The sequence below is a fragment of the Brassica oleracea genome, chromosome C9 (assembly GCF_000695525.1).
Source record: "Brassica oleracea var. oleracea cultivar TO1000 chromosome C9, BOL, whole genome shotgun sequence".
NCBI classification, from domain to species: domain Eukaryota; kingdom Viridiplantae; phylum Streptophyta; class Magnoliopsida; order Brassicales; family Brassicaceae; genus Brassica; species Brassica oleracea.
In genome coordinates, this window is record NC_027756.1 from 1,594,970 (window position 1) to 1,617,038 (window position 22,069).

Sequence of the window (22,069 nt, forward strand, 5' to 3'; positions counted from 1 at the left end):
GATATGTTTAAGTCCGGATGATTCATATGATAGACTACACAACGATTCACATGACTATTTGGACCTAAGATCTTGAATTATAAAAAGTAATAATATTATATTTCAAGTGCATTGTAGAAATTAATTCGTTACATTAAAACGGAACCAATAAAATTCATTAAAAATGTTACAAAACCAACTACACTAAAATTTAGTTCTACTTGCTTCATCATAATAAAATTGAATTGAATTGAATTGCTGGACCAATTAAATACCTTATCTTGTTTAGATATTGATCTAGGTTTTATGAAACATTCACGAGGAGATAATAATTTTATATACGAGTATAGTTCAGATTAGGTCTTATCTAATAAAATCAACTATAAACCACTAACCATACTACATAGCACAAACGTCTAACCCCCAAGATATTTAACAGAAAATAATAAATAGTTCAACAACCAACAAGCCACGAACACTTGATAGTACCAAAGTCAAATATGCGGTTTTGATATGTTTCCACTCATATTATTTTTCTGTTTATCCGCATCGTACATAGACCAACAACAGCGTTATCTGTTTGCATTATTTCTTGTATCTTTTTGGAAAAATGTTATCGAACATGTTCTCGTCCCATCATCATGTGATGATAACAGACCTCACAATGGATTAGTTTTTATTTTTAATTTTTTTGGTTCTGCTTTTGGTAGTCATTTTGGGGTCCATAATTCGGCACATTTTTCTTTAAGAGCAAAATATAATGAACATGGATAATCTTATAACGAGTCTATAGAAACTAGTATAGGACTAGATTTACACCTGGTCTGGTTTATAAATTTGTAGTTCAAAATTTTTATCTGAACTAAAATAAAAGTAAAAAAGATTATAAATTTATCATGGTATATCAGGCTTCCCGAATTGCAAAAGCATACCACAGAGATATAGTAGCAGTGTATGTCGTACATGGAAGCCCTCGCAGTGGAATACTGTTGCATCTGCTTACTAAGAACATTTTTGACGTAGTATTCTATTTTTCTCTATTGTGAAGATATATTAGTAGTGTATACTGGTACATGAAATCCCTCATAGTGGAAGACTTTTGAATCCGTTTACTAAGAACATTCATGTATTATTCGTTTTTTTTCTCTTCAAAGCTGAGATTAAAATGAAGAATTTATTCGAAACCTACTCTATTTTCAAGTAAAAGGCGGAGTGCAATGATTTTTTAAACATCATAGAATCTTGAATATAATTTTGTAAAGAGATACTTTGTGATATAAACTGTAAACTTGTATTCAATAATGAAAATGTTACAATGTACTTATGCAACAATGAAACTTATATTCTAATCCTAATAGTAGTTCTCTTATTAGGATTCTAACTTATCTATTAGCACACTCAATCCTTATCTTTAAGGTGAATCTTTATCCCAATATGATTCCCTAGTCAATTGCTTTATTTTGAAAGTAATTTTATTGTTGTAACATTTTGGAAGTTAGAAATACTATATGGTTAGAAGATTTTATTCTAAAATAGAGTTTAGACTAGAAAATAGAGGATTATTGATGAGTTGATAAAGTTATCATATGTCGATCAAATTTTGAACACCGGACCGGTAATATCAAGTATATCGAAGCCAACTGCCAAGTTCATCAATATTTTCTTTTGTATTTGGTGGTTTAGGCAAGATTTACAAGTACCAGAGAACTCCTTCTTAAATCCTCTATCATGTCTGAAACTAAAACTAGAATAGAACCTATGTTTGTGGAAAATTATCTCCATATCAAGAACCTGATTCGATACATGCGGTCGGTCCCGATCCTTTAAATCCATCAACTGGATCAGGGAGATATTTTGATAAATCAATTAAAATATTTTTTTAACGGGTCGACGGGTGACCATTTCGGAAACAAGAGGAATAAATAGAAAATGAACGTAAAGGAATAAAATTGCTGGAATGAAAAATAATGGTTGTTCATTATCAAATTTAACAAAGAATACTTTTGTTCTTTATTTCTCTACAAAAAAAAAAAAGGCAGGAAATGAGAAAATATTATTCCTTGTGAATGGTGATATTTTTTAGTAACGTCAGAGAATGCATTATTCCTTGCCGTTCCCTGATCACCATTCATACCCAGCGTGTCAGTGACCTAATACTATCTTTTTAGTCATGGATTGATAGAGAACTAAGATGATCTCACAATTTTTTTTTTTTGATCAAAAGATGATCTCACAATTTTAAGAACTGAAAATTGGGAATTTAATAGAGATATTGATGCGGTGCCTCTTTTCAAAATTAAGAGCTTTGCAACACAAGATCACAAGAAGAATTTGTTTAGATTGTTCTTTTTTGCCTTTTTCTTATATATATGATCATTGGACTTCCTAGTGACCTCATCGATATGTAACATTTTCCACTGGACTAATACATCAGCTTCCTGCATTTTTGTAATCTTTGTTCCAGCAAACTTGCAATATTAGTACCAGTCATAACTTCAGAACACTATTATCACGAAACGGTGACAGCTCCCATGTACTCGACGGGCGATGGGATTATTGTTTTCAAAGTTGACCAAAAGTTTCTCAACTGTGTTTTTAGTTTAGTGGGTTTTGTGATTCATTTGTTTGAGTATATTATACGTTTAGTATCGTATAAACACACTAGGTACCGTACTACCATATCGAAGACCTCTATCTTCCAAGACTTTGTTACCGTTTACTAATGAAGAAGGAAATTGTATCTAATCTGAAGCTATAAGTAATACAAATCTGATTAGATACAGTTGGTCGGTCCCGATTGTTTAGCACATATGCACAGATGAGCCCAATACAGCCTAATGTGGTCCAATTGTCGTACCAAGTGGGTAAATATTTAGTGCAGTCCAGTTCCTATCTATAGATCTGAAAGTAGTTTTAACTTTAACCACCACAAAGTCGGCTGTGTTCTGATGAAGTTGATCCTGATTTTAAGCTATTTGACTGCGACAGGTTCAGGCATTACAAAGACTTGTAGGAAGCACGAGCAGCTTGTGCTTATACGAATATGACTGTGATCTTAATGGAGAAAATCAAAAGTTTATCAGTGGTTTCAGAGTCGCCATTAATTTCTATCTAACCCTGGTTGCGTTGACAGAACTTAACGACTGTTCAAAGATCTTAATACCGCTGAATTGGATTCTCTTCCTGCCTTTCCCCAAGTATATCACCAAATATTATGCACATAACGAGGATCTGGAGAACGACTAGAAACAGATCCACCAGTAAAACAAGAACCTAGCAAAACGTGGGCACTACCAAACTGGTTACCGAAGACTAGCACATACTGCAGGTTGAGAGAAACACAAGGCTCTTAAAATCCGCAGTCTACTTGAGGTATGAGAGATCTGACTTTGTTTTGAGAATCAGCTCTCCAGAAGAAGCCAGTGTTGTACAGAAGGCAAATAAATTGTGGGAGGTTAACATGAAACTAGTTGGTTAATTCAATCATGCAAGAGGTTTACTATATTCACCTGGGATTTTACTCTTTATCACAATCAGTGTTGTTAATAGCGTGGACAGATAACTCTAAAAATTATGTCAGGGGTTATTAGTTGCTTACACTGTCTAAAGAAGCTTTGAAGTTGGATTTCATGACTTAGTACACACACGCCAATGTTAGACACCATGAAGACAAGGATGGCCAAGGCATGAAAGGAACAACAAATGAATCATCAATACACCAAAGATAATATTAAATAAAAAAGTTTAATGGCTGAAACTCACAAAGAAGACTGAAGGATTCAGTAAACAAAGTATCTGGTGAAAACACTCCAGCAAATCATTATCAGTTTGCGTTACTGAATAAAAACATGAACAGCTAAAAGTTGAGCCTGCAAAGAGAAAACAAAAGAGCAAAGGTGTAATGTGCTATGAGTAGAGTATGATGATGATCATGGAAACAAAAGGAATATATGTGTTTACTCTCAAGCAGCAGCCTTCTGTTCCTTGCTCAATGCAATCACGACTTTCTTCAAGATGACATCGATAGGCTGGTGTGCATTCTCCACCGCTTTTGAGATAGCTTGCCACTTCTCACCATGCTTCGGCTCACAAGCCACACATTTGGCAAGGACCTCCTTCTGGCTCTCTTCAGTGCCATGTTGAAGTTCAAATTTGTAGTACAACGCCCAGAAATCACCAATATCTGGGGCGAGGGTCACAGCCCGTTTTAGCCACGCCCCGGCTTTCTCCACCTTCTTGTCTTGCCAGAAGAGCTTGGCAACGGCTGCAGTAACATGCGGGTCGCGATCACACTTCTTCATGGCATCCATACTCTTTGTTTTCCGGCGAGGACGTGGCGCCATCTCTACGTCCGCAGCCCAGAGGATACCACTGGTAGGACACTCTTGGAGAGCCTTTGACATCAGGTGCTCTGCTTCTCTCTTGTTGTCATGCCTGAGTTCAACACGTATAGCAGCCAACCAGAGCTCATCTACGTGAGGATTCTTCTTCCTGGCCGTGGTGAGAATAGCCCGGGCTTTGTTCAGCCCAGTCACTCTCTCTTCAAGATTAGCGAGCGCCAGCCACAGAGGTACGCACTCTGGACAGTGCTTCAGACCAGATTCATAAGCTTTCCTGGCCTGTTCCAGATGATTGAACCGTTCCTCGAGCTGCCCACGCATCAACCATAGCTTGAAGAATCTTGGGAACTGCTTCAAGCCTTCATTAATCAATCTCCTCTCCGCCTCCACGTCGCCAAGTTCTCTCTCAACAATGGCTGATTTCATCCACACCCTCTCAGTCCCTCCTCTCTCCCTTGCCTTTGCAAGAAGCATTCTTGCCCTCTCCGGCTCCTTGTTCTCAAACTCAAGCTTGAAAGCAGCCAGCCAGATCTCTTCAGAGTTGGGAATTGCAGCATAAGCCTCTTGTAGAATCGCACGGGCTGCTGGAACATCTCCAGCAAGCCACTTCTCTTTAGCACCCATGAGCCAGAGGACTTCAGCCTGAGGGACATACGTCACAGCCTTACGCAACAAGGCATCAAGGGACTCCTTACTCCCGTGGCTCTTTTCAAGCTGCGCCGCTTTAAGCCAAATACTTTTCTTGGTCAAGAATACAGTAAGAGAATGGGCATATATTGCTCTTGCAGTCTCAATGGAACCCCTTTTCTTGCACTCCTCTGCATCAGCAACCCAAGTTCTCTTTCTATCCTCTTCCTCGACTCCAATACCAATAGTGTTCTTGATAATTGCCTGGCATGTTGCGACAGACCCTGCTCTCTCAGATGCCTCAGCCTCATTCATCCAATTTTCTCGGTCAATAACAACCCCTTCTCTCTGCAGAGTCTTTATACCCCTTTCAATAATCTTCCCCACCATCTGCGTGTTCCCATTAGCTTCCTCAAGCTTAGCGGCTGTAATCCAAATAGCCGGCTCCTTAGAGAGCTTCTCTCTAGCTTGATTCAGCACCTTCCTTGAATTCTCATATGTTTCAAGCCTCGCAAGTGCCAGCCATAGCTCCAGATGCAAAGGGCAGCACTCCACAGCCCTGTGAAGCAGAATCCTCGCATCTTCCTCATTAGCCAACTCAACAACAGCCTTCCACAGCCTCACCGAGTCTGGAATATGCTCCAGTCCCTTCCTCAGCACCCTACTCTTGTTCTCCTCGTCACGCTCCAGCTTCGCAGCCTCCAACCATAGCTTCACAGAATTGGGAATCAGCTTAACACCCCTCGCAATCACCGCCTTCGCATCTTCTGGATTAGCCAACCTACACGCTTCAAGCCAAACATCCTCATTCTTCGGGCACTCCTCACAGCCCCTCTGAATCTGAAGCCTAGCCGCTTTGATCTTACCATCCATCTCCTCAACTCTAGCTGCAGCAATCCACCCATTGGGGTTCTTCGGATTCGACTGAGTCAGACTCTTGTACAACAGCCTCGCTCTGTTGCGATCGTAAATCTCCTCATCAGTGGTTCTCTTCATACTCTTCAAATCAGTCAAGTAGCCTTTAGGATCCACAACAGTCTGCCCCGAGACAGAATCCGACAACCTATCAAGCTTCAGAGACAGCACAGTACCTCTCCCCTCACCAACAGCAGTCAAGTCCGTCACCGGAGTCTGCCCCCACGGCGTCTCAGAACCCCCAGCGGCTCTGCTCTTCGGATCCAACGCCATCACAAGCTCCTTCTCCTTCTTAGCCTTCTCCAAAAGAGTATCCGGAATAGGCACAAAGCTCTCAAACTTCTTCTTCTTGTTACGCAGCGAGTAATCCCCAATCTCGGGAATGCTATCCCACTCATCCGCAGATAAAGTATGCAACTTCCTCTTCAAATCAGCAAACTGCTCAGTAATCTTAGGGTTACTCGCTCTGTACTTCTCAATCTCCTCCTTGAGCTTCGCCTCCCTCCTGTCTTTCCTCCTCGAATCCATCCTCTGATCAATAGACTCCCAGATCGCATCAGCCTCCTTGTCATCCTCATCGTACTCCGCATTAGCAAACAAACCAGCATCGTTCCCTTCAAACTCATCAAACTTTTGATTCTCATCGTACCCCTTCTCCTCCGCCTCTTCATCATCCTCCGCCTTCTCAACCGGCGCAGGCGCCGCAGCAGCCGCCGCGGATCTATCGGGGAGATCGGGAGCAGCGCGAGCGGGACCGATATCGGAACGGGTGGTGAATCCCGTAGCGCCACGACCTAATCCGGCTACGTAATTCGAAGGAGGCCTCGAATTGAGGAAATCGAGGCGAGGCTTCGGAGGAGGAGGAGCAGCTCCTCCTGCTTGCATCCCGCCGAGGAGAGGGATTTGGATGATCAGAGTTGAGAAGCGAGAGACGCCGAGATCGGATAGGAGGATTGAATCGGGATTGGCGAGGCTAGGGTTTCGCATGCGGAGGGAGTAGCGAAGGAGAGGTTGTGGGAGATCGGTGCGTTGGTGGATCAATTGTTCGAAGGCGGAGACGGTGGTTGCGTTAGGGATTACGTCGACGGAGAGAGTCTCCCCGTTCGGAATCGAGATGAACACCATCGTCGTTTGTAACTTTTTCGTCGAGATTCTTAGAAAACTAAAACAATAACGAGGGGTAGATCGGTTTATGAGGGACGAAACAGTCGGTTTAAGCAAAGACGGTGGAATATGTGGTGGGCTTGGATATGGGCTTTGCGGATCCGTTTCGGTAAAGCCTATTTGAAGTTCTGCAAACGACACCGTTTTATCTTCGAATAAATTTAAAAAAAATAATATGCGGTGAGCGTGGATCGAACACGCGACCTTCAGATCTTCAGTCTGACGCTCTCCCAACTGAGCTATCCCCGCTTGTTGTTTATTTTATAAATATGTATTAAACATTATTAATTGTTCTGCTTCAGGTCAATTGATTGAGTTTATTAGCACGAACGTCGAAACATATACCACAAATATAATTGTCACAAAATAAAGTCAAAGTAAAAATCATCTACCTTGTTAGAGCAACTGCAACGGTGATTTTAGATGAGTCCTTACCGTTAATCCTTAGCATTATTTCAATATAATATTATTATTTTGGCTTAATTAGCTAGGGATCAATCCTTCAAGAGGGATTGGAAGGACTCAATCCTTAACACACGTGTCTCTCTGTATCTCTCCTCCCACGCTCTCTCTCGATCTCTCCTCGCTCCATCATCTCCCACCATGATCCTTATCGAAACCTTTTCGATAATTCCTCTTCTCCCTTTTCGGTTTTTCCCGTATGACTCAATCCTTAGGACTTGATCCTTATCGTTTTTCCCCGTATCAATGGATCCTACGATTTTCAAGCTCCTCGAAGAAGACGAGGTTAGGTTCCTTTATGTAAATCATGCATTTCTTCAATTCGTATGTCATGATGAGTTCTTTGCCCGGAGCGTTGTGGGTGATATTGAATTCCGATGTGTGTGTGTCATTAGGGTGAATCGATGCATTCGGGAGCTGATGTCGACGCCTTCCATGCCGCTCTTAATCGAGATATTGAAGGTTCCACTTCACTGCCCACGAATCCTGGTAACGTTCCGTTTCAATTGTGTCTTTATCCTTTTCCGTCATTGATTAGGAGTCTATCTTTGGAGTCTATCTTTGAGATTTTACTTGTAGAAGATGAAAGATGAATTTTGAAATCCAAAGACGGATCAAGTGTAGAACATATTGAATAGTTTGGAAGAAACTCTCTGTCAAATTTTTAAGCTTTTGGAGCGATTCAGTTGCCATTATACTGTATTATCAAAAAAAAAAAAAATCATATTTGTGGGTTTGTTTTGGTGTTACTGCAATCATGACGTGGGTTGTGTAGCTACTTAAATTGGTGCTGGAAGAGTTCTCAATCCCTTTCTCATGCACTTAATTTGTTGAGATTGCTTCTTCCCATTGCATATAATTGCTGTAAAGTGTTTAGTCTTACTGCTTTGTAAAGTTTCATGTATCTGAGAGGCTAATGAAGTTGTCTTTATTTTGATATAACCTTCAGCAGTTGCATCAGCCAAATAAATTGTTTGGGAGCTTCACAGTCGAGTATGCTTTCACATGGCTCCTTGCCCTTTTTGTCACTTGTAATGGGACAGTCCCGTAATTCACATTCTCGTAGAGGAGCTCGCTTCACCGTTAGGCCTTAGGTTGAGTAAACAAAATATACTTTTGAGTTTATGTCGTGGATCCCAATAACTGTCGGAACGTTACGGATGCAGTGGAAGTGAATGGAGAGAGTATTGTGTCGGTGGTGAAGGAGGAAGATTGGTTTAAGAAGCAGAGGAGCCGAGTGAAAGTGATTGACTATGGCAAAGTGAAACATGAACTCTCTTTTTTTTTTTTGAACTTCATGAATACAAAACGCTAAGGACTCTAATTCAAGTAACACCATTGGACTTGATTCTTTTGATTAAGTCCTTAACTATTCAAAAAAAAAAAACAAAAAAAAATTAATGTTTTAATAATGCTAAAGACTCTAATTAGAGTAACACCATTGCATATGCTCTTAGCATCTAACTCTGATCTGCTTCCTTAGTGTCATCCCACTTAGGGTATCTTTTCATAACCTTTTGGTTTGTAAATGATTAACAAGACCATCAAATTCAGCCTCTAACCTTCCAAGAAGACAAAAAAAAAAGCGATGAGCAAAAAGGCATATATATACAGATTGATATTGACACACAACAGTTGTATTGTATACACAGAGAGATCAGATTATACCTCTCGGAAAGATGTAGTTGGAATGTAGATTTTAACCTTCGCAATATCAAGTGGTCTCAAGCCATCTTTGTTCTTTACATTAAGAACTTTGGTACCGTTTGAAAAAATCCTAGTAAGGTCGGTCCCTAACATGTCTAGGGCGCCAGTTAATGGTGGCCTGACACACTATTACCAGGGTACTGATGGATTCCCTAGGACCGGAACTGCTTTGGATCCATCAGTACCTAACATGTCCATGGCATCAGGAACGTTTCTTGGGTCAAACATTGTGTTAACCATTTGTTTCAGTTAAATTAAAAGTAAGAGAACAACACTGAAACAAATAGTTGAAGTCTTCAAGACTTCAACATAAGAATACGCTTTGTAACTTATAGAACACAAACAACAATATACAATGTGGTTTTCAAGGCTAACTTGCTTTAACTAATCCACCTACAACCACAGCACTGCAGAATTATAACTCAAAGTTGTAACATCATGAGACAAGAATGAGTTTATCATTTTTCAAAGTCTTGCTTTTTTAGCCAATAAATGACCAACGGAAAACTCGTGAAGAGCACTCCCCATCAGTGCCATCTCTCCAGTACGCAAAGAAAACCAACATGGAAAAAGGAAACCGCAAAAAATAGCGAAAAACTAATGGACTAAAAGTATAAGGCGAAGCGTAAGGGATAATAAGCAGAAGCAGAGCCATGAGATAAAAGCCTCCCGAAGCCAAGACAAATATTGCAAGCCAGTGATGCTGTCCCAAGACAAGGTATAAGCCTGCGACAAAAGCCAAAGACATGGAGATAATAGAAAACCCAAGAAGTGGCACAATAAACTTGAAAGTAGTCAGCATGCACTTCATGTCAGCCAACTGTGTCCCTATAAGAGCAACTGTTGATATAACAGCACTATAGACGGCAATGCTGTTACAGATGACGAAGGCATTAAACGCAGATTCTTTGTATGAATGCTTCACATTTGACTTGAACTCTGTGCTGTTGTAACCTAGCGGCACACTCAAGCCAGCAGCAAAAGCCATTGTAGCCACAAGTGTTGCCACCACAAGAAGAGTGTTGACTCTGTCTTTGTAAATTTTTAATGTGAAGTCTTCTTCTGTGGTAGGACTGTCTGCTTTCAGATGAACACGTGGGGCTCTAGTGGTACCAGCAGACACCAATGCCACCCATATCAACCACTGTAAATACATATAACATAGGATATGACAAATGTTATGAACGAACAAAACTTTAGACCCGGTATTTATAGTAACCTCAAAACTCGATTTCTTTCTTTTTATAAAAAAACATTTTTTTATATATCCTATCGGCTGATCCGGTCGGCTCCACGCATTTAGTGCTACAGAGTGGACTGGCTACACACTGTCGGACCCGAGTTTGGAATACCTTCCAACTAATGTCAGGGGATGGACCGATCATCTGTTACAATCCACCATGTAAACACTTGGACCGAATCCCAAGCCTAGACTGGCCAAATGGCCCAAGTAATGATAATTTAGTTTCCGGTGGAAACGACCCCATTAAAAAAAAAAATCTAAAGAATGCTAGCATTTTTATTGGAGCACAGAGATTTAAGACACTTCTAGAACTAACAATAAGTGATGTCAACAGCTTTGGACGCGATGAGAGTGTTTATAAAAGTAGAAACCTGTTGGAGTGAAGGAATTGCAGCCATATACTCCTCTGCTGCATCCAAAGTAGTGAACCCTTTGTGATTCAATACTTTCAAGTCAACTCTGCTATCATGTATGAAGAGACTCACAACCTTGGGATGAGAATTGATGCTGGCTAAATGTAACGGTGTGTTTCCTTCTAAATCTTGCTCATTGATTAACCTTTTGACGTCAGCTTTTCTGAGCAGATAGCCAACAGCTCCTGCGTTCCCATTTTCAGCAGCCACATGAAGAGCATTTTGTCCTTGTGAGTTAAGCATCTCTATTGTATCCGGGTGGTGTTTTAATATCACCTTGAGAGCTGCGTTGCGAGTCTTGCGACTTGCAACGCAAGCTGAGTGGATAGGGAAAGAACCATCTTCACTCTTTATGTAAGCAATCTGTGTAGAACTTCCAAATCTGGTTAGCATATGCTCAACCCCTATGTCATATCCAATGGATGCTGCAAAAGCAAGTGGAGTTCTTCCATCTTCATCCCTAGAGTCTACCAGATCTGAGTCACTCTCCAATATAGCTCTTAGAACATCGAGATTCTTGCTTTTCAATGCAGCACACACCACAGACTTGCCAACAAAGCTTGCGTTCAAACCATGTAACATATGCTCTACAAGTGAAACATGACCAGCTTCAGCCGCCATATACAATGGAGACACACCCTCCTTGTCCAAAAGAAAGCAAGTGCTCTGATCTTCCCGAACAAGCTGCAAAGAAACAGCTACATGGTTCCCTTTCAAGGCGAGGTGCAATGCAGTAAACCCATCATTGTTAGAGACGCTGAAAATATTACCAACTAGTATCTGCTCTGATCTAACCACAATGTTTCTATCTTGAGGAAGCCGCCTCAGAGACTCAACGAGATAGTCAACTATAAGCTCGTGTCCTGCAGCAGCTGCTACATGGAGAACAAGGTTTCCTTCTGAGTTCTGTCTCACAAGAAGAGTCTGGTAATGGGATAAACTGGGAGCAAAGTTACCAACGATGTTAGGGTTCCAACTTCTAAGAACGTCTAGCTCATGGTCAAGAATACGCCGCACTAAGTGGTCATGACCATAGATGGCCGCAAGATGCAGGATTGTGTTTCCTTGAAAAGTGACCTGATCAAGAACAGGAATCTCATTTTCCTGCAAAATCTTTTCAAGATCTTGCACCTTACCCATAACCACTGCCCTATATGTCTCAGGATCCATAAATATATAAATAAACTGAATCTTACTTTTAGAAAATGAGCTGTTGAACTTTCAAATCATCAGTATAGATCCTCTTCCTTAGTGATATGCTTGACCTCCTCTGTGAATATTCAGAAATTTTATTAAAAAAGCTTAAAACATAATAAAAGCTATACATTCATAATACCAATCTAACCCATATGTAATGTGTACTAATGGTGGACTATTTTTTTACTGTATATGCTAACATGAAACAGCTCTACAGCTGCCTTGTCTTCTAGAGTAACATGCAATGGTGGGAACAAGTCGTCTTAAAATAATCAGAAAAAACTTTGCAACATGTTTATTAAAAAAAAAGCACAGGATCTATATTACAGATACAAATGTATTCTAATATTGAAAAAAGCTTTTTGATATATCTCCCTCAAGACAATTTTAACTTTTCAACTTGATTCCGGCTTGAGGATCCCATGGACTCCCTTGGAGATGTGATGTTTCTCATCATCGTCTTCACTAAAAAACCACAAAAGAACATAGAGATAAGGACTGGTTAAATCTTGAACCAAAGGAATGCCAGAGACCTGGTTGACGACGGGTTCTTGCACTGAGTCTAGGCATATGTTGCAGTCGAAGCTGGAATCATCAGAACATGATGATTTTCAAACCATTAGTAATAAATCCTCTTCCTTAATGATATGCTTGACCTCCTCAAGGATGCAGAGTTTATGCTTGTAACTCTGCTATATCTTCAGAACATGATGATTTTATCTAAAGCATAACGGCATGAAAAGCTATACACAATACATCCATCCGTAGTACCAATCTAACTCATATGTTTTTTCTTCATCTGCTAAGATATTCTGAAAATTAAACAACAAAAAAAAGCAGGAAACAGCTACAGCTACCTTGTTTTAATCTGTAGTTTATCTCCTTGTTCTTTCAGTAATTGTTGCTCAATAGCATTGGCCATATAATAAAACAAAGAATGGTTTCCAGATTGAAGTAAATCAAAACACTTTTATTTCTTTCAGAAGGGTTCAAGTCACAAAGACTAGCCAATAGTACCACAATAAGGAAATCGAAACTAGAACGAAACAGACTTTCGTTTAAGTACTTTCTTTGCTGTCGCTGAGATCTTTGCAGCAGAAGCCTCTTCACTGGAGCTCTTTGCAGCAGAAGCCTCTTCACAGGAGATCTTTGCAGTAGAAGCCTGTTCATGGTGGTCATCATCGACAAGCAACACAAATAGCACGAAATAGGCAACAAAGGCAGCAGGAATGCCAGGTATACGTAGGAGAACGTGAGGGCCAAGAAGAAAGAGCATTAGGAAGATGAAGATCGCAGATGTAACGTTGAGGAAAATCACAAGCCCTTCAATACGCGCAAAAACAACAAAAACACCACCGGCATGCAGAGAAGAGCGAATAAAAGTGATGGCAATGCCACATTTAAGGATCTGTGAACGAGTGCTGGATCAGTCAGGGCCGGCCTTGAGGGGAAGCCACCCAAGCCAAGGATTAGGGCATCCAAATTAGTGAGGCATATTTTTTTTTAATATTAGTATATACATAAAAAGAAAATCTGTAGATTATTTTGTTAGAATATTATCTATTGGGCATATTTAGTTATAATAAGATTTGTCAAACTTTTTAAATATATTAGTAAATTTATATTTTAGACAATAGTTAAAACCCTAATTCTAAAATAGAAACATAACAATTTTTCATTTTGTTCCAAACTTCCAATTTGTTATTTTGAGTCGCCTTGGAGCCTTGCAACACTTTTATTTTGCCCAGATTTAAATTCATAAATTAGGTCTTCAATTATTTCAACTCATCCCTTCCATCGTAAGAAGTAGTAAGACGGTACGTTTCTTAGTTCCTCGTTTCTCAGTTGAGATAAAAGCTTAATTATATTTATACTTACTTTTTATTTTTATTTGATAACAAGATGGCACCGTGTGGGACAAGCAAACCATGTGGAATTAAAAAGAATCAGCCATCTGGAGCTCAAAACAGAAATAAAAAGAAGAAGCAAGAAGCACTCATAAAGTCACTACAAGGTTCTATGTCCAAGTTTGTAACGAAATTTAATAGTAGTGGAACTGGGAATTCATCTACTCAAAGAGAAGAAGACAAAGAAATTGCTTATCGCATATTGTTGACCATTCCGGTGTCGGTTGCCACAGCTGAAAGAAGTTTTTCAAAGTTGAAGCTAATAAAGAATTATCTGCGGTCTACCATGTCACAAGAAATGTTGAATGAGTTGGCTATGTTATCAATTAAGACTGCTATGGTCGAAAAACTTGATTATAGGAGTTTAATAGATGATTTTGCAGGGAAAAATGCAAGAAGATCTATATTTCAGCATTAAGTGTTTTTATATCAATGTTTTTTATGAACATATTATGAAATTTGATTTTTTTAATGAAAATTTAAGTTATTTTTTATAATGTTTTGTGATCTTGATAAAACATGTATGAGGCAAAAGTTTTAAATTTTGATTGGGGCAATATAAAAGGTTGGTCCGGCACTGTGGATCACCCAACTGCGCCCAGATTAGAGTAGCTATTGTCATGATGGAGCTCTGCATTGCCAGGATGTCAAATACCATAAAGTAGGTGAGTTTCCGGTCACCAGCTAGAGTTGGCAACCCTTGGTTTGGTTCAGAGCTGTTAAAGCCACCAGGTATTGTAAAACCAGCAGCAAAAGTTACGGTTGCTACAAGAGCTGCAACCACTAGAAGAGTGTTGACGTAGTCTTTGTTTTTGTCACCAGCAGGTGGATCTGTTCGTCTTGTTATCTTTTTCTGGAACATCAGCCGTGTAGATTGTCTTGCTGATGTGTAAAAGTATAATAACACCATCAGTGTCACCCTCTGTTACACAAACAAGAGTCAAGAAAAACGGACATGAAGATAATTAAACTCCTGAGATTATGGTTGGAACACATAGATACCTCCATGAAGATGTAGTTTGGGTTGCAGATTTGACTCGACAATACCCAGAGATGTTAGACCATCATTGTTCACTGAGTTCATGCATTTTCCCTTGTAATGAAACAGAAGGAGATAAATAGTACGAGGGATATGGTAGCCAGGTGCAGAGGTGTATTCCCATCTATATCTTGCTTCTCCAGCAGTTGGACCTTACTAGTTCAGTCGAGAAGAACAGAAAGAAAAAAATGCTGCTTTCCCACTCTTTGATGCAATGTGTAGAATGTTTTGACCTTTCCTGTTAAGCAGGTGTTTTGAATCAGGACACCGAACAACAGATATGTGACCTGCCCGAGCCGCCACATGAAGCGGAAGCTGATAACTACCCCCACAAATTGTAAAGACAGTTTCAGTTCTCCAACCGAACTATAAAAAAACTCATCGATGCCAAGAAGAGGGGGCAAAGAGAGACTTACCAAGTGGAAGAAGGAGATCATTAATGCCAGAGGAGTAGCTAAGAGCTTGAGAAGAGAGATAGGTTTGTTCGTCCATTTATAATAGTCCTTTAGTGTCTCAAGCCATGTGCGTGACTGAGTGAGTGTAGTCAAAGTCAATGCAGAGTGAAGCCTGTAAACAGGTAAGCCAAGGCCACCACCTATGTAAATTGACATGCCTCAGTACATTAATGCATTTAAGAAGCCTATTAACTTGGCCTTTCATTTACACGGCACCAACTTCTAAGAACGTTTAGCTCATGGTCAAGAATACGCCGCACTAGGTGGTCATGACCATAGATGACAGCAAGACGTGACCTGATCAAGAACCTTACTCATAACCACTGCCCTATAAGTCTCCATAGATGTAAATAAAACTCAATCTTACTTGTTGGACTTTCAAACCAGAGGTATAGATCCTTTTCTCCTCTAGGAATCTTCAGAAAATTAATTTTCAAAAGGATAAAGACATAAAAAGCTATATGATGTGTACTAATAATGGTGGACTATTTTTGACTCTATATGCTAACAGCAAACAGCTACAGCTGCCTTGTCTTGTCTTGTAGAGTAACATGCAATTTTGGGAACAAGTAGTCTTAAAATAATTAGAAGTTCTTTGCAACATGTTTATCAAAAAAGCACTGGATCCATATTACAAATACAGATGAGTTCTAATATTGGAGAAAGCTTTTTTTTGATATATCTCCCTTAAGACGACTTTAACTTTTAAACTTGATCCACCCTTGAGGATCCCATGGACTCTTTCTTCACACACTTGGAGATGTGATGTTTCTCATCATCGTCTTCACTAACAAACCACAAAAGAACATAGAGATAAAGACTGGTTAAATCTTGAACAAAAGGAATGCCAGAGACCTGAGGGATAACGTAAGGTCCAAGGAGGATAAGCATCACATTACAGAAGATCGCAGATATAATATGTATCTTGTCATCAAGCACCCTGTTTTGTTGTACTGCAGCGTTGATGCCGTAAATGAATGCTGAAGACATGAAGAACAGCGCAAAGAAGAGCGACGGCAAAGCCAGATGAAAGGCTCTGTGCGCGAGTTCTTGATCTCCCAACTGCGCCCAAATAAGAGAAACTATTGCTATAACGGAGCATTGCATTGCCAAGGTGTCACATACCAGAAAGTTTGAGAAGGTCTTGTCATCGACCAAAACAGCCATGCCCGAGTTGTTAAACCCACCTGGCATTGTAAAACCTGCCGCAAATGTTATGGTTGCTATGAGAGCTGCCACTAGTAGAAGTACATTGACACGGTCTTTGTATTTTTCACCATAACCACTTAGAGTCTCTGATCTGCTTCTTAAAGTCATCCCACTCGTTGGACGCCAAGTAACACCTCTTGGCTTGTAAACGCATAGCAAGACCATCAATGTCATTCTCTGTTATCCTCAAGAGGAAAAAAAAAAGGCAATAAGCTCTAGGTTGTTTAAACTTGGAACAAAATAAAATGTACTCTCTCCGTTTCACATTAATTGTCGTTTTATGATTAAATTGCAATTTTTCCATTTATTTCTCTCTTTTGCCCCTAATTAAATTAAGATAAACAATAAATATTATGCAATTATAATGGTCAAACAAGGGTAAATATGAACATTTCACTAGTTTTTTTAATATGTATGCAAAACTCTAGAATGACAACTAATTTGAAAATGAAGGGAGTATATAAAGAGACATATTATGTACCTCTCTCAAAACGTAGTCAGACTGCAGATTTATTTCTGCAATATCCAAAGGTCTCAAGCCATCTTTGTTCTGTATATTCAAGATCTTGGGGTTAGTCATAGCAAAGGTAGTTCGAGGACGCCAGTTTATGGTGGCTAGGTGCAAAGGTGTGTTCCCATTCACATCTTGCTCCTTGATGAGATGGTTCTTTGTACCAAGTCTCTTGATATAACCCATCAGAAAAGATACAGCTTTCCCACTCTTTGCTGCAATGTGAAGAACGTTCTGACCTTCTTGGTTAAGCTGCTCTATTGAGTCAGGACAACGTTTTAGAAGCTCTTTAACAACGTCCACATGACCTTTCTCCACTGCTATATGGATGGGAAAGGAACCATCATCGTCGCTTTCAAAGACGCTTGAGGTTGACCGGTCTAATAGCTTGCATACGCCTTTATAAAACCCTACAGATGCTCCAGCCGAGAGACAAGTTCTTCCATCTTCATCTCGCTCGTTGAGAAGGCATGGGTCTTCATTGAGAATAACGTCAAGAACATCTGTACAAACAAGTAGAAATTTCGATTAGTTCTTTGAGCAATGAAATGTTGAATAGCTTAGTTTTCAAGCAAACTTGTATTCTTGGCCTTTAGGGCTGCATGAACAAGCGATTTTCTCCCTTCTAATTGCGATGCTAAGTCAGAGTTTTTCCCTTGGACGTTCAACATTGCATTCACAAGGGATACATTACCAGCTAAAACTGCCAGATACAAGGGGGATATTCCATCCTTATTTGCAAGAAACGAAACATGTTGGTTTGCATTCACTAGACAAGCGGCTATCTCCATTAGCCGTGTTTGAAATGAACTGCATCTGATGCTTCGTTGATGCATAACAAGGTGAGATATGGATTGGTTCTTGGCACGACGCTGATACATCAAAAGCTAGTACAGAAAAGATCATGCATCAGACACGTAATAGAAGCGACACTATGAACTAAGGAGTAAAGAGTGTCTCAGGGTCAATACTCAATACCTCTGTTTTTTCATGGAGGTCTTTCAACGCTAAATGGAGAGGAGTATCTCCATCTCTGTCCTTGAGAACATAGAGATTCAACAACCTCTCCCTCTCTTCTTCAGATAGTCCAGCTGAAAAACATGTTACCGACGCAACAAGAGCCTCAACTACTGCTGAATGGCCAGCACGAGCCGCCACATGAAGTGGAACCCGGTCCTCCCAGTTTGGCTCTAATAGAAGAGACGGGCATGCAGAGACTATGCCTTTCGCTAGCTCAAGATGACCGTAAGATGCAGCAAGGTGAAGAATGGAATCTCCCTTGTTATTCTTGAAGCATGCCATAGGTGTTTCGTACCTCTTCATCTTTTCCAAAACCTCTATGTTCCCGGCTCGCATTGCACTAAAGATCTCTGAGTTCATCACCACAGATTCACCTGGGAGGTTGTAAAGATCAGAAAGTCTGAGACTGGTTAAGAACTCAGGGACAGGCTCCTTGTCTCCCTTAGGTGTGCATGCTCTTTGGCTTTCAGGGGAACCTCGTGAACAGATTCTGTTCGCACCGTTATTCATCAGGTTCATGAGGAAGTATCTTCGTTTCCGTTGGTCAGAAGAAGACACGTCCGTTGACCTCTGTGACTCAATTCTATCTAGACCAGCTTCTGAGCTATCCATCTCAAGCCTGGATTGTTTGAAAACACTCCGATAAGAAAAGAAAACAAGTCAACGGTTTCAAGAAAAGGGAGGAAAACAAGTTGAAGGAGATGAGAAATGCAAGAGACTTTGCTATAATCTTGAGAGAGAGAGAGAGAGACTAGATGGTTTGTCCATTTATATAAACCCTTCAAGGTCTCCACCCATGTGCATGCTGCCGAGAGATCAGTGACAGTCAATCTATAAACTAATGGAATGTTTTTTTCTTTAATCAGGAGGAATAACTTGAAATATTCAACGCATAGACAGATCATCCTCTTCAGCATCAAACTTGACTGGTTCTCAACGGAAATTCAAACAAGAACAGGATTTTAAAACTCACTTTAAGTTATAACTCAAGACCCTGAAGTCGTATCATCATACCATGGACACACCTAGCCCTGCAGTTATTACCCGAACCGAACCTGCCGAATCGAACCAAAAAGTTTGGTTTTCGGTTCAGTTCCGTTAGAAAGTTCGGTTCATTTTAGCAATTTTAAAAAATTGGTTTTCAGTTTGGTAATTTTTTAGTTCGGTGTTTAAAAAAAAAAAAATACCAACTACCAATCTTAACCAAAATTCTGAACCAAACTAACCAAAATCTGAAATAACCAAAATTAACCTTTTTTCTGAATTTTGTTTTTAATTTAAACCGAAAAATTTAACCAAACTAACTGCAAAACCAAAAACTTCAGCATAAAATTTTGAAACCGGAAACCAAACCAAATTTATTTTCAGTAAGATTTCGACCGACCCAAAGTAACCAAATTCCAAACTAACTGATCCAAATTAACCGAAGAAACCGAACCCGCAGGCCTAAACACACCAAAGTATTAGCAGTTTGAAAAACATTTAGTACTTATTTATTATTCTACCCATGGGCTGAATTACACACATGCAAATCAGGCCTCTTTACCAGGCCTTTTCATCTGGACGGCACTATCCTCCAGACCAGATCTATACAAACAAGTAAAAGCCAACACAAAGTACTCAACATTAAGCAGCTTGAATCCATTTCTACCAACACAAAATGTACATCTCTTTGTCTACGTTTCCTCACACTTTTAGAAAGTGAAAACATTACGACAAAGCTAGTGAGGAGGACTCTAAAACAGTAGAAGACACAGAAACACACAACATATTAAAAAGAGGGAGATTCTCCCCAGCGATTTATCAGCCTGCATGATCTGCCTTCTCATCCTCGGGCCGCTAGTCCCCGCGAGATTGTAAGTGTCCGGGTACGTGAATCTATCCATCACCCGTGTTCCGAACAGCCTCGTAGCTACCATCTCTCCAACCATCACCACCATCGGATCCATAACGGGAGAGTACGACAAACTGTTGGAACTCATCACCCCTGAGACAGGGTAGTAACCTCCATGCCGGTTGTCGAAACGAACCCGTTGAGATAACCGCAAATCAGTACTTGAATTCGCCATCTCGAGCTTGTAAACCGGTCTCCTAGGCACATCACCGCTTTTATCTTTCTCCTGGCTATTGCCACCGCCTCGTCCGTACAAAGGAACAAGAGTAGAGTGAGAGACTTTGGATTTACAAACGGGACACTGTTTATGTCTTTGGTGCTCATCGCTCTGTACGTGAAGCCATTTGTGGATGCAGGGCCAGCAGAAGAGGTGGCCGCAGAGGGTGACGACTGGTTCTTGCACTGAGTCTAGGCATATGTTGCAGTCGAAGCTGGAATCATCGGAAGAAGGAACCGAGTCTGTGATTGGGTCAGGCTTGGTGTTGTTCTTGAAAGAGAATGCACCTTCTCCGTAGAGTTCTCCATAAGCATCTTCAAAGGATTGGTCCATGGCCATTGGTCAAGTTTCTGATTAAAACATTGGTATAAATCAGGTGAAGAAACACACACACACACACACAAAGATAATCTATCTTTTTGTCAAAATGTGGTGAGAATTAGGTTATTCAAAAATGCACCAATGATTAGAAAAAACAAAATCATGAGGATTATATGCATAAACCCTAAATTTTGAAATTTAGGAAAAACTTGTGATTCAAATTGAAAGCTTAAATCTTTCTGAAAACCCATAACCGATTATCAATATATAATAATATTTATATGCAATAAACCCTTTTTATCTAGCCAAGAACCCTAAAAAATTGAAAATTTGAAAAAAAAAACATGATTCAAATTGAAAGCTTGAATCTTTCGAAAACCCATAACCGATTATCAATATTAGCATCGATTGATTCAAGTTTATATAAATAAAGCGACGAACTTGATCAAAATGTAACACGGATCTTCAAACTCATAGGTAGAAGCAGAGAGGAAGAGTCAAAGTCATCGTCTTGACGTCAATAGAATTTTTTTTAAAAAAATTAGCAGCAAATTCAATTCAACCCCAAATCAAAAGACCCGAGAAATCGCCGGTGAAGAATCAAAGTCACATACACACATTAATGTAAAGTAAACAAACAAACGCAAACGCACGAATATAGTAACCAGGAAGAGAGAGAGAGAGAGAGAGAGATGTATACGAACCAGAGAAACGGCGACGTTTGAGGGAAACTCTGAACACTGTATCGAAGACTGAATTGAACAGAGAGAGATATTAGATTGAGAAACGGATGAGAAGGACAAGGGAGAGAAGAATCTGGGTTTTGTATAACAATGAAAGTTAAAGAAGGGTTCCGTATTTATATGGTTTTAATTAGAAGAAGAAGATATTATTATATGCTTTGAACTCGATAACGCAAAAGATATCCGAATGACGTGGCAATGTAAAAGATTCGCCGGTTTTTTTTGGTAATTTACTTATTTTAAGATTAAAATCTTTATTATTAACCACACAAGTCATTAAGCCCGTAGACATTTTTGTTCTCGGGACTACGAAATCCATTTGTATTAAATACGAGACCATCTCCGACCCACCTATATTTCTGCTTCTATATTTTTCTCTAAAAATTAGAGAAACTATATTATAAAGATGAAAATGCTCTAATATATGCATTTATAATATAATTCATCTATTTATAGGGAAAAATATAGAAATATGATATTTCTACTTCTAAATATAAAGGCAAAAATTAATTTTCCTCTGAAATAGATGAATTCTATTTTATAGACATACATCGAAACATTTTCAACTCTATAATAGAAATTTCTATTTTAAAGAAAAATATAGAAGTGTACCATGTTCTATAGTAACGAATTGATTCTATTGGCCACTGGTTTTGGCCTATCACTCATGTGTCTTGTGATAACTTTCTCTTTTTTTGTGATAAGA

General features: G+C 39.6%; 4 protein-coding genes, 1 long non-coding RNA gene and 1 other non-coding gene across 9 annotated transcripts; 1 reads left to right on the forward strand and 5 right to left on the reverse strand.

The window, feature by feature from the left end:
• Positions 1-2,675: 2,675 nt before the first annotated feature.
• Positions 2,676-7,046, reverse strand: LOC106318050 (protein STABILIZED1). Of its 4 annotated transcripts, XR_001265281.1 has the most exons (4): positions 3,940-7,046; positions 3,742-3,848; positions 3,578-3,591; positions 2,676-3,033 (listed from the first exon to the last, which is right to left on the reverse strand). XR_001265281.1 is itself a non-coding variant. In XM_013755890.1 (2 exons), the coding sequence occupies exon 1, from the start codon at positions 6,984-6,986 to the stop codon at positions 3,942-3,944; it is 3,045 nt and encodes a 1,014-aa protein (XP_013611344.1). In that variant the 5' UTR covers positions 6,987-7,046; the 3' UTR covers positions 3,463-3,848; positions 3,940-3,941. The 4 variants fall into 4 exon arrangements, 1 of the variants encoding a protein (XP_013611344.1); XR_001265280.1 differs by lacking the exon at positions 2,676-3,033 and having other exon boundaries at positions 3,463-3,591; XR_001265279.1 differs by lacking the exon at positions 2,676-3,033 and having other exon boundaries at positions 3,463-3,612.
• Positions 7,047-7,201: 155 nt separating this feature from the next.
• TRNAF-GAA lies at positions 7,202-7,274 on the reverse strand. The gene has a single exon. It is a non-coding gene; the product is annotated as a tRNA-Phe (tRNA).
• A 153-nt stretch (positions 7,275-7,427) lies between these two features.
• On the forward strand, positions 7,428-8,467 carry LOC106317572. Its single transcript, XR_001265161.1, has 3 exons — positions 7,428-7,772; positions 7,883-7,976; positions 8,437-8,467. It is a non-coding gene; the product is annotated as an uncharacterized LOC106317572 (long non-coding RNA).
• Positions 8,468-9,675: 1,208 nt separating this feature from the next.
• On the reverse strand, positions 9,676-12,033 carry LOC106317637 (receptor-interacting serine/threonine-protein kinase 4). The gene is made up of 2 exons (XM_013755429.1): positions 10,809-12,033; positions 9,676-10,338 (listed from the first exon to the last, which is right to left on the reverse strand). Exons 1-2 carry the CDS (start codon positions 12,018-12,020, stop codon positions 9,676-9,678), a joined length of 1,875 nt encoding a protein of 624 aa, XP_013610883.1. The 5' UTR covers positions 12,021-12,033.
• A 1,180-nt stretch (positions 12,034-13,213) lies between these two features.
• LOC106314072 lies at positions 13,214-18,800 on the reverse strand. Its single transcript, XM_013752017.1, has 8 exons — positions 18,147-18,800; positions 17,746-18,040; positions 17,139-17,671; positions 16,160-16,834; positions 15,816-15,864; positions 15,410-15,588; positions 14,533-14,876; positions 13,214-13,488 (listed from the first exon to the last, which is right to left on the reverse strand). Exons 1-8 carry the CDS (start codon positions 18,798-18,800, stop codon positions 13,362-13,364), a joined length of 2,856 nt encoding a protein of 951 aa, XP_013607471.1. The 3' UTR covers positions 13,214-13,361.
• Positions 18,801-19,805: 1,005 nt separating this feature from the next.
• On the reverse strand, positions 19,806-21,473 carry LOC106313127 (E3 ubiquitin-protein ligase RMA1). The gene is made up of 2 exons (XM_013750868.1): positions 21,325-21,473; positions 19,806-20,649 (listed from the first exon to the last, which is right to left on the reverse strand). The coding sequence occupies exon 2, from the start codon at positions 20,636-20,638 to the stop codon at positions 19,925-19,927; it is 714 nt and encodes a 237-aa protein (XP_013606322.1). The 5' UTR covers positions 20,639-20,649; positions 21,325-21,473; the 3' UTR covers positions 19,806-19,924.
• Between the last annotated feature and the right edge of the window lie 596 nt (positions 21,474-22,069).

What these genes read in the sequence shown, in the direction of transcription:
- LOC106318050 (XM_013755890.1), bottom strand. Translation starts at nt 6,986, where the DNA reads ATGGTGTTCATCTCGATTCCGAACGGGGAGACTCTCTCCGTCGACGTA.
- LOC106317637 (XM_013755429.1), bottom strand. Translation starts at nt 12,020, where the DNA reads ATGGATCCTGAGACATATAGGGCAGTGGTTATGGGTAAGGTGCAAGAT. An exon ending in CAATTCCTTCACTCCAACAG is followed by an intron (nt 10,339 to 10,808) that starts GTTTCTACTTTT and finishes ATGTATTTACAG; the next exon opens with TGGTTGATATGGGTGGCATT.
- LOC106314072 (XM_013752017.1), bottom strand. Translation starts at nt 18,800, where the DNA reads ATGGATAGCTCAGAAGCTGGTCTAGATAGAATTGAGTCACAGAGGTCA. An exon ending in ACCTCCATGAAAAAACAGAG is followed by an intron (nt 18,041 to 18,146) that starts GTATTGAGTATT and finishes TTGATGTATCAG; the next exon opens with CGTCGTGCCAAGAACCAATC. An exon ending in CCTAAAGGCCAAGAATACAA is followed by an intron (nt 17,672 to 17,745) that starts GTTTGCTTGAAA and finishes TTGTTTGTACAG; the next exon opens with ATGTTCTTGACGTTATTCTC.
- LOC106313127 (XM_013750868.1), bottom strand. Translation starts at nt 20,638, where the DNA reads ATGGCCATGGACCAATCCTTTGAAGATGCTTATGGAGAACTCTACGGA.